This window comes from Spermophilus citellus (genome assembly GCF_964194105.1).
Source record: "Spermophilus citellus genome assembly, chromosome: 14".
Lineage (NCBI taxonomy): Eukaryota > Metazoa > Chordata > Mammalia > Rodentia > Sciuridae > Spermophilus > Spermophilus citellus.
The window spans coordinates 1,580,502-1,591,078 of record NC_138194.1 but is presented as its reverse complement, the minus strand read 5'-3'; the positions used below and the strand labels follow the sequence as shown (position 1 = coordinate 1,591,078).

The 10,577-nt window shown below is 36.4% G+C and overlaps 1 protein-coding gene across 1 annotated transcript; it reads left to right on the top strand.

The window, feature by feature from the left end:
* Nucleotides 1-323: 323 nt before the first annotated feature.
* On the top strand, nt 324-1,149 carry LOC308633196 (transcription factor JunD-like; the record flags this gene model as incomplete). Its single annotated transcript, XM_081265736.1, has 2 exons — nt 324-452; nt 541-1,149. The coding sequence occupies 2 exons, from the start codon at nt 324-326 to the stop codon at nt 1,147-1,149; spliced, it is 738 nt and encodes a 245-aa protein (XP_081121862.1).
* Nucleotides 1,150-10,577: the final 9,428 nt, after the last annotated feature.

Below are 10,577 nucleotides of genomic sequence, written 5' to 3'. Positions count from 1 at the left end.
TAGTGATAGTTTGATTTCCTATGTTTCTATTCATTTATCTATTCATTTATTTATTAAAGATAAATGAGTAGAAACATAGGTTTTGGATAGAGCTTCAAGGATGATGTTGAATCGAAGTGGCAAAAAAAAGGCATCCTTTTCCTTTTTTTAAATTTTAGAGGGAATGCTTTAATTTTCTCTCCCTTAAGAATAATGTTTCTGAGGAGCCGCCACAGAAGGCCCAGGCTCAGCTGTCTCTGCCTGGGTGGGCACAAGGCTGAATGGGCAGGGGAGGGGAGCAAGACCCCAGGGAGGCCATAGCCACTCCTACCGCACAGGGCGCAATGGTGATGCTGAGGCTGGAAACACTCTTCTATGTTGATGAGGCACTGAGCAGCCTTGGCAATGGCGTCAGTGGCAGCAGCAGGAACTTTGCGTGCCTGGCCCGCTGTCCCTGGGGTTCCCAGAACAGCGTCTGCAGGCAGAGTGGTGAAGAATGACAGCTGACGCCGAGCCTGAGCAAACAAGTGGTGGTGGCGCTACCTCTGGCTCCCTGCGCAGACTGCACCCCCAGAAGGTGCCCCCGACCTGGGGCTGCTCAAGCTCGCCTCTCCTGAGCTTGAGCGCCTCAACATCCAGACCAACAATGTGGTCACAACCACGCTGAGGAGCACACAGTTCCTCTACCCAAGATGGTGGCCAGCGAGGAGCAGGAGTTCACTGAGGATTTTGTCTCGCAGGAGGACCCTCTGGCACAGCATCGGCGCCACCCTCCCTGCTGGAACCGGTCTTCCTAAACCTGAGCCACTACCAGGATGGCGCCGGGGGTGCTGGGGATGCTGCAACTGTCGCCTTCTCCTCCTAGCCCGTTCCCTTCCCACAGCTGCTGTCTCCCAGTGGTGTACTGGGGCCGCTGTGCCTAGCTGTGCTCAAGGACAGCCACAGATGGTGCCCGACTTGCCAAGCTTTGGCGAGAGCCTGCTGTCACCAATGGACATGGACATGCAGGAGCGCATCAAGGCTGAGTCCAAGCAGCTGCTCAACAATATCGCAGCCTCCAAGTGCCCCAAGGGCAAGCTGGAGCATCTCTCACCTGGAGGAGAAAGAGAAGAGCTCAAGTGCCAGAACACGGAGCTGGCGTCCACCAGGAGCCTCTGCCCAAGCAGGTGACACAGCTCAAGCAGAAAGTCCTCAGCCATGTCAACATCAGCCGCCAGCTGCTACCCCAGCACTAGGTGCCCTGGTACTGAGCCCAAGCACAGAGCCATCGGCGGGCGGCCCACCTCCTCTTGAGGGGCGGGCTTGCAGGGGGCGGGGATTGAGCTCCCAGGAGTTGGTATGGTGCGGCCCTGGCGACCCCATCCAAGAGGGTGCCCAGGACTTGGAGAGGGCGCCCTGGCCTTGACAAGCTGGACCCCCTGCTCCTGGGGGGTTGGGGGCGAGCACATGACACCTCCTGGCACTGCCTTTGTCCCCCGCGCTGCCGCCAGGTGTCACACAAACCCAGGGCCTAGCTGCCCCTTCTACACACTGCTGCGGAAGGGGCTCTGTGAGGTGCAGCCTTCAGCCTGCCTTTTCTTTTACTCTTTTTTTTTTTGCCTTTGGAAGAGAGAAGAACAGAGTTTTTTGATTCTTCCGTATTTATGTTTCTACTCGGGAACAAAGGGTTGTGTGTGAGTGTGTTTCTTTATGTTGGCTTTTTAAAAAGAAATGGGAAGAAGAAAAAAATATATCACACCTTTTCCTCACTCTTGCTACCCCCTTTTGTCCTCCCGACACCCCTCTCCCCTGCCCTTTTTGTTCTTTGTTTTTGTTTTTGTTTTGCTAGGAGTCCACATTCCTGTTTGTAATCCTTTGTCCGGTTTTCAGTTTTCAGTAAAGTCTCCTTACTCCAAAAAAAAAAAAAAAAAAAGGAGAAGGAGAAGAAGAAGAATATTTAAGAATATTTCCATATTTCCCTTGTGTTTACCATAGACAGCTTTTATAGTGTTAAGATATTTTTCTATTATATATAATTTCACAGTGTTTTGACCATGTATTTAGTCAAATACTTTTTCTGCATTTGTTGAGATATTTTTTTTTGATTCTTGTCTTTACATCTATTTACTTAAAAAAATGTTTATTGATTCCCATGTGTTGAACCAACCCTGCATCCCTGGGACAAAGCCCACTGATCATGTTGTACAATCTTTTTAATATGATTGTGTATGCTGTTTGCCATAATTTTAATGAGAATTATTACATCTCTGTTCATCAGGAATACTGGTCTGAAATGTTCTTTCCTTGATGTGACTTTGTCTGGTTTTTGCATCAGGTTGATATTAGTTTCATAGAATGAGGTTAGAAGGTTTTGCTATTTTATATTTCATAAAATAATTTTAGAAGAATTGGTGTTCATTCTATTTTCCATTTCTTGTACAACTGGGCTGAGAATTTTTCTGATAATGGGTTTTTTTCTTAGTTGTTAGGCTTGTGATAAACCCTTCCTTGGGAGAATTAATGTAGTACACTCAAGACTTCATGCTTTAGAGGAGAAATGCCTACTTTAACATTAGCCTGCTTTGACAAATGTTAGTCCTCAAATAACAATATTTTTTTAAACATTATTTTTCCCCAGGAGAGGACTGACACCTCCAAGATTCCTTTCTTTGAACACACGTGTGTGTGTGTGTGTGTGTGTGTGTGTGTGTGTGTGTGTGTCCAGTGTTTTTTGGTCACTTGTTAAAACTTCATTAAATAACATAGCCATGACTTCAATTTGGGTATTTTACTCAAAAATTTTAGCCCACATCTTAAGTTTTTGATCCATACAACACTTAAAGTAGCTATAATTTCTATCACAGTCTCTACATGGAAGTATGAAATGATGGGATAAAATATTTTAACACTCTAACTCTCCAATATTATCAAATTTATTGCTAATGGATTGTAATGTCATTCATACTCTTGACATAATTCTCCTGAAATAAATGTGAAAACTTTTGAAATAAATGAAACATAAGAGGATCAGTCAAGGGAAGTGACAGAGCCCCAATGAGAGCAGGATGAAGATTATGAAATACTTCTGAATTAAAAGCTAAGTTCCATGAAAGGTGGAATCAACATTATTCACGTGTGTGTGTGTGTGTGTGTGTGTGTGTGTGTGTGTTGGGATAATTACTACACTAAGATATTTAGGTGTTTGTAGAGTAGGGTAATATAAGATACTATTACAGTGTTAAAAAATAGGGAAATAAAAGGAGCTCTATCATAAACATCATGCTGAATTTAGCTGGAAACCCAAATGTGAAGCCTAGATATGTTTTGTAGAAAGAAACAAAGTTAAGCAAATAGATCATTAGTTCTCTTGCTGCTGAGGACAGAGTAGAATATAATAGTTTACACAAATATTTTTAATAAATTCAATAAAATGCTTCATTTAAAGGGAAACTAATAAACCAGGCTGTGGTAGAAGGAACTGTCAAGTTCAGCTTGTTAAACTGTTTTTGACATATCTATGACCAAGAAGAAAAATGACTATTTTCCATGAATAAACTCAGTAATAACAAAAAGTCTTTTCAGATAAATGGCTACACTTTGAATAATGCTGCAATATTCATTAACTCTTCTGCCTCTTCCAGAATAGTCCCTCAGTGGCAGAAAGACACATAAATACAAAGAAATAGGTACCCAGGGCTTTGAGTCTTCTACAAGAAAAATTTCATTTTTTCCCAAGCTTTGGCATCCTGACATCAATGTGAGGATTCAGATATTTGGAGCAAAGCTGTACCCTGATGATCCAATTACATTTTTCTTTTAAAATTACAAAATTTTCTGTAGAAAATGCTTACTTTACCTGAACACCCAAAGTCTGTTGTCATTCATTGAATGAATTTAAATTGTCTTTGAAAAGCATTTTTTCTTTAAAGTTTTCAGTGAACAAAATCATCCTTTGATATTTGGGTGAAAAAAATCAGTGAAAATTCCTTTGAAAGTTTGAATACTTCTCAGGAAAAGATAAAATAACTTTCTCTAAATTATTATAACCTACTCTTATTACAGAAAAGTCAGTAATGTAATAGAAAATAATTTGGTTTTTATTACTATTGTCATTTTTGTTTGTTTGTTTGTTTGTTTTTGGTTCTGTTCCTAGTAAAACAATGTAAGGCTTCTCACTAGACCCTGGACATGTATGACTTGTTGTATAAGAAAATAAATTAAACAAAAAAACTAATGTTTTATGTGAGTGTGTATACTCCTAAAATATATTTTTCAAGTCTTTAAACTAAAAAAAATTCAGAGTAATGATACCTAATATAAATGTATATGGCTCCCATAGAGCTTTATTTTCCAAATGACAAGTTTGTGAGAAGTAAATATGAAGAGTAAACTGAGACATCTTCTCTTAGAAAGAAATCAAAGAAGGGATGGAGAGTGAGAGATAAGAAGGAAATAACCAATAAAATGATAAAGGAAGAAAGTAGAGAAGAGAGAAAGGAAGGAACACATTGACTAATGGTTTTTCTCATTTGGGAATGAAGACAGGTTAAAGCACCTTCTTTCTGAGGGAGCCAGTGTTTCTTCCAATTACCCCTTCCCATTGTAGTCCATCTTCTGGTTCTCTCAACCTCATCAAATTGAATATTTAGCAGATATACATTGTCATTATGAATCAATCTGTGCTTGAAGATAATTTCTTCAGTTACTGTACAGTTCAGCTTATCCACAAGCAGATAGTTTGAGAACTGTGAAAAAAATGAACTGCAGATGCCAATAATGCAGGATTTTCTCTTTCCCATTCTAAGAACCAAAATGAGGACCTCTTTTCTGATAACCTTGGCTGAGAAATGTAAAAGAAGGTCCTGACTGGCTCTGGTCATGTCCAATTCTACTAAATATTATTGTGAGCATAATGGAACTTAATCTGGACAGAAATGACTCATGAACCCTATTATCTCTTTCTGGTAGGATAGTGTTAGTAACTACCATAGCTCAGAAATAAAAGATCTACATGGGAAGGATTAAGTTATAAAGAAAACATGGAGAAAGAAAATGAAATTTTCAGTCTCATCAAATGCCTAGTATTTATTTATCTGATCAATAGAACTGTGTTTCTAAGTAATATCACCCACAATTTATCTACCCCTTAATGTGTATCAGCACACCTCTTTACTTGGACTATCTTCAGTTATTTCAACCAGAGATTTGTTGGGTAAGAAAAAAAAGTAACCTCATTTTATAGGTAGCATATTGGAAGTGAGGTGGACTTAAAAAAAATCTCAGATAATTTTCTCATAATTATTTGTAGTAAAATAAGCTTAGAACATATTTTCCTTAGTATTCAAAGAATTACTACATATGGAGCAGAGTGATAAATAATCATTTTTTATTGATGTATAAGCATCTTTTTAATAAAATATTAGATTACTCACTAAGGGCTTATGTTCACTATTCTCTAAAAAGATCATGAAAATTGTAGAAATAGATTTTCTTGACTTTTTTTGTAGGAAAACTCCAGCAACACTTCACAGAAAAATATACAAAAAGAAAGAAAGAAAGAAAGAGAAAGAAAAAAAGAAAAAAAGAGAAAAACAAGGTTGTTGGAAATTATTAATTCTCACTGCAAGTTCTATTGTTGAGGGTCAGTTCTAGGCCAGGCATGTTTTAGGCTAGGAAAACCACCAAGTCTTCTTCAATTGTTTTAATTAACAAACTTTATTTTAAGGATACTTGTAGATTTACAGAAAAACAAAGCACATAGTACCATGTTCCCATATGCTTTCCCTTATTCAGAATTTCTACAATTTTTTTCTTTGTGTATTACTGAGAAATATTTTATGTAAGCAAAAAATCAAAATGTTTTGCCAATAGTGATGGTGTTAAATAATTATTAATAGCAGTAAATAGTTTAATTATTTATTAAAACACTGATTTTACAGATTTTTTAGCATTGACAAGGAATAATGTCAATTTTCACCATGATGGCATCTTACAGAGTGGATTCACCATGCCAGAAATCCCTTTTCTTCACCTCTTTAAACATCTTCTACTCCCCCTAATTTCTGGGCAATGTTTAATATTTTTAATGTTTTGACTTTTCCAGAATGTCATACATTTGGAATTATACAAATATGATATTTCAAACAATATATTATTTGTGGCAGTATATATTTCTGATGTCTCCATGTTTGATAGTAAATTTTATTTTTTGAAAAAAATTTGAATAACCCTCCAGTGTATAGATTTATCACAGTGTTTACATTAATATCAGGTAAATAGCTACTGAAGTCTCTCTTAGCTGCTTTCTGTTATTGGAAATCATGAATGAAGAAGCTGTGGATATTTGTATGTGGGTTTTGTGTATGCATAACTTTCAATTTCATTGAATTAATACTGAGAAATACAATTAGTGGGCCATATTAAGTGTACACCGAACTGTCTTCCAGAGTGGCTGTCCAATTTTGTTTTCCCAACAGCAATGTATGAGAGTTCTTCTTATTACCCATCTTTGCCAGCTCTTAATATTGTCAAGTTTGAAATTTTGTAAACTTTTATAGGTGTGTTTAATTTGTAATTACTTAATAACATATAATATTCAGCATCTTTTTCTATGCTTTCTAAATATATACTTGTTTTTTTTTGAGGAATATATTTATTTCTTTCATTCAAATTTAAAACAAATTTATTAGGATAATACTAAAATACAATAAACTATACATTCATAAGTCGTAATTTGTCATGTTGCATATACCTTTTTACAGTGTAACAATGACCACAATCAAGTTTTTAATATTGATAGTTTATGCAGATGATTCTTGGTGCCCTGTTGTAATTTCTACCTCTTGCTTATTCCTCCCACCAAGGGAAAAAAACAAACCAAAATAAAAACAACAACAACAACAACAACAACAACACTGATTGACTTTGTATTGTGATACATGATACAGTAATTGAAGATCACACAAATTAATTTTCAGAGCCTTAATCTGCATAGATGGTGACCTTGGAACAATCAGTCATCTCTCAAACATGGTGTATTCATCTGTTAGATAAGAGATCTTCCAATCCGGACCCAAGATAGTGTAAAGATAAGAACAAAGTAAATAATGAATCAAGAATACTTCCTGAGACAGAGAAGGCTCTTGATTTCTGGTATCGAGTGTTACCATCCGTGCTTTTGTTTGGTGATGCAGACTACATGTTGGAGACTATAACTCGATAGTTTCTTTCTTTTTATTTTATTTTATTTGTTTTTTTAGATATGCATGATGATAGGAAATATTTGGGCATATTATAAATACATGGAATATAACTCATTGTATTTAGGATTCTATTTTTGTGATTCTACATAATGCAGTCACTCTGGTCATGTGTTCAAATACAAAGATAAGTAAGTTATGTCCAATCCCATAGTTCATTTCTGTCACTTCTCCCTATAATTTCATAGACTTCAGTGTTTTCAAGTTTTTTTTTTTCTTATTGGTTTTATTGAGGTTGAACTCTCATAAAAGTGCCTATCAAAAAATAATTTAAGTAGTGACATTTACAATATTGTGGTGTAATTACCAAAATTACCATGTTTTAAGCATTTTAATCACTGAAAATAAACCATGTAATCTGTTAATCAACCACTCACTTACATACCTTCCAAGCCCTGGCAACCAACTCTCTCCTTTCTGACTCTATGATTTCCAATTTTTGGATATTTAATATAAATGTAGTAATAGCACAGGTGAAATTTTATGTTTGATTTTGTTTACTTTTCTTAATATTTTTGAGATTTGTCTACATGGTCACCTGTATCAGTATTTCATTTTTATGGCAGAGTAATATATATATATATATATATATATATATATATATATATATATATATATATATATATATATCAGTATATCTATATGTCTATCAATATATACATATACATATATGTATATATTTATATCAATGTATCTATATGTATATGTGCTTACACAGACATGGATACATATAAATACATAGATTCATTTGTTTATCATTCTTTATGGAAATTTGGATTTTCATATATTTCCTAGTGGACATGGTGGTGATGCCATTGATATTCATGTTAAAGTGTTTGAATATTTGTTTTCAGTTCATTTGGAAATATAGCTAGGAATGAAATTGGTAAGTCATTTGGTAATTCTATGTTTAAAATTTTAGCAATCATTAATTTTATTTCTATACCTACTATACCATTTTATATATTTAACAGAAGTGTGGGTAGCTTCTAATTGTTTCACATGGTGCCCAACACTTTTATTTTTAACATAATAAAGGCATTCTCTTGTTTATAAAGTACTCTTTCATGTTATTTGTTGAATTTCTGTTGTTCAGGTTGTTTTTTTTTCTTTTTTTTATTGTTGGTCGTTCAAAACATTACATAGTTCTTAATATACCATATTTCACAGTTTGATTCAAGTGGGTTATGAACTCCCATTTTTACCCCGTATACAGATTGCTGTATCACATCAGTTACATTTCCATTGATTTACATATTGCCTTTCTAGTGACTGATGTATTCTGCTGTCTATCCCTTTCTCCACTATCCCCCCTCCCCTCCCCTCCCCTCCCCTCCCCTCCCCTTCTCTCCCTCCACCCCCTCTACTGTAAATCATTTCTTCCACTTGTATAATTTTCTCCTACCCCTCCTTTCCTCTTATATGTAATTGTGTATAACCCTGAGGCTCACCTTCCAGTTCCATGCAATTTCCCTTCTCTCTCCCTTTCCCTCCCGCCTATCATCCCTGTTTAATGTTATTCTTCTTCTCAGGCTCTTCGTCTCTACCCTGTCCTTGATTACTCCCCTTATATCAAAGAAGACATTTGGCATTTGTTTTTTAAGGATTGGCTAGCTTCACTTAGCATAATCTGCTCTAATGCCATCCATTTCCCTCCAAATTCTATGATTTTGTCATTTCTTAATGCAGAGTAATACTCCATTGTGTATAAATGCCACATTTTTTTAATCCATTCATGTATTGAAGGGCTTCTAGGTTGGTTCCACAATCTTGCTATCATGAATTGTGTTGCTATGAACATCGATGTAGCAGTGTCCCTGTAGCATGCTCTTGTTAGGTCTTTAGGGAATAGACCGAGAAGGGGAATAGCTGGGTCAAATGGTGGTTCCATTCTCAGCTTTCCAAGAAATCTCCATACTGCTTTCCAAATTGGCTGCACCAATTTGCAGTCCCACCAACAATGAACAAGTGTGCCCATTTCCCCGCATCCTCGCCAGCACTTGTTGTTGTTGGACTTCATAATGGCTGCCAATCTTACTGGAGTGAGATGGTATCTTAGGGTGGTTTTGATTTGCATTTCTCTGACTACTAGCGATGTTGAGCATTTTTTCATGTATTTGTTAATTGATTGTATGTCCTCCTCTGAGAAGTGTCTGTTCAGGTCCTTGGCCCATTTGTTGATTGGGTTATTTGTTATCTTATTATCTAATTTTTTGAGTTCTTTGTATACTCTGGATATTAGGGCTCTATCTGAAGTGTATGGAGTAAAGATTTGTTCCCAGGATGTAGGCTCCCTGTTTATCTCTCTTATTGTTTCTTTTGCTGAGAGAAAACTTTTTAGTTTGAGTAAGTCCCATTTGTTGATTCTAGTTGTTAACTCTTGCGCTATGGGTGTCCTATTGAGGAATTTGGAGCCCGACCCCCCAGTATGTAGATCATAGCCAACTTTTTCTTCTATCAGATGCCGTGTCTCTGATTTAATATCGAGCTCCTTGATCCATTTTGAGTTAACTTTTGTGCATGGCGAGAGAAAGGGATTCAGTTTCATTTTGATGCAAATGGATTTCCAGTTTTCCCAGCACCATTTGTTGAAGATGCTATCCTTCCTCCATTGCATGCTTTTAGCCCCTTTATCAAATATAAGATAGTTGTAGTTTTGTGGATTGGTTACTGTGTCTTCTATTCTGTACCATTGGTCCACCCGCCTGTTTTGGAACCAGTACCATGCTGTTTTTGTTACTATTGCTCTGTAGTATAGTTTGAAGTCTGGTATCGCTATACCGCCTGATTCACACTTCCTGCTTAGCATTGTTTTTGCTATTCTGGGTCTTTTATTATTCCATATGAATTTCCTGATTGTTTTATCTATTTCTACAAGAAATGCTGTTGGGATTTTGATTGGGATAGCATTGAACTTATAGAGAACTTTTGGTAATATCGCCATTTTGATGATGTTAGTTCTGCCTATTCATGAACAGGGTATATTTTTCCATCTTCTGAGGTCTTCTTCTATATCTCTCTTTAGGGTTCTGTAGTTTTCATTGTATAGGTCTTTCACCTCTTTTGTTAGGTTGCTTCCCAAGTATTTTATTTTTTGGGGGGATATTGTGAATGGAGTAGTTGTCCTCATTTCTGTTTCAGAGGATTTGTCGCTGATATACAGGAATGCATTTGATTTATGCATGTTGATTTTATATTCTGCCACTTTGCTGAATTCATTTATTAGCTCTAATAGTTTCTTTGTAGACCCTTTTGGGTCTGTTAGGTATAGAATCATATCGTCTGCAAATAGTGATAATTTAAGTTCTTCTTTTCCTATTTTTATGCCTTTAATTTCTTTCGTCTGTCTAATTGCTCTGG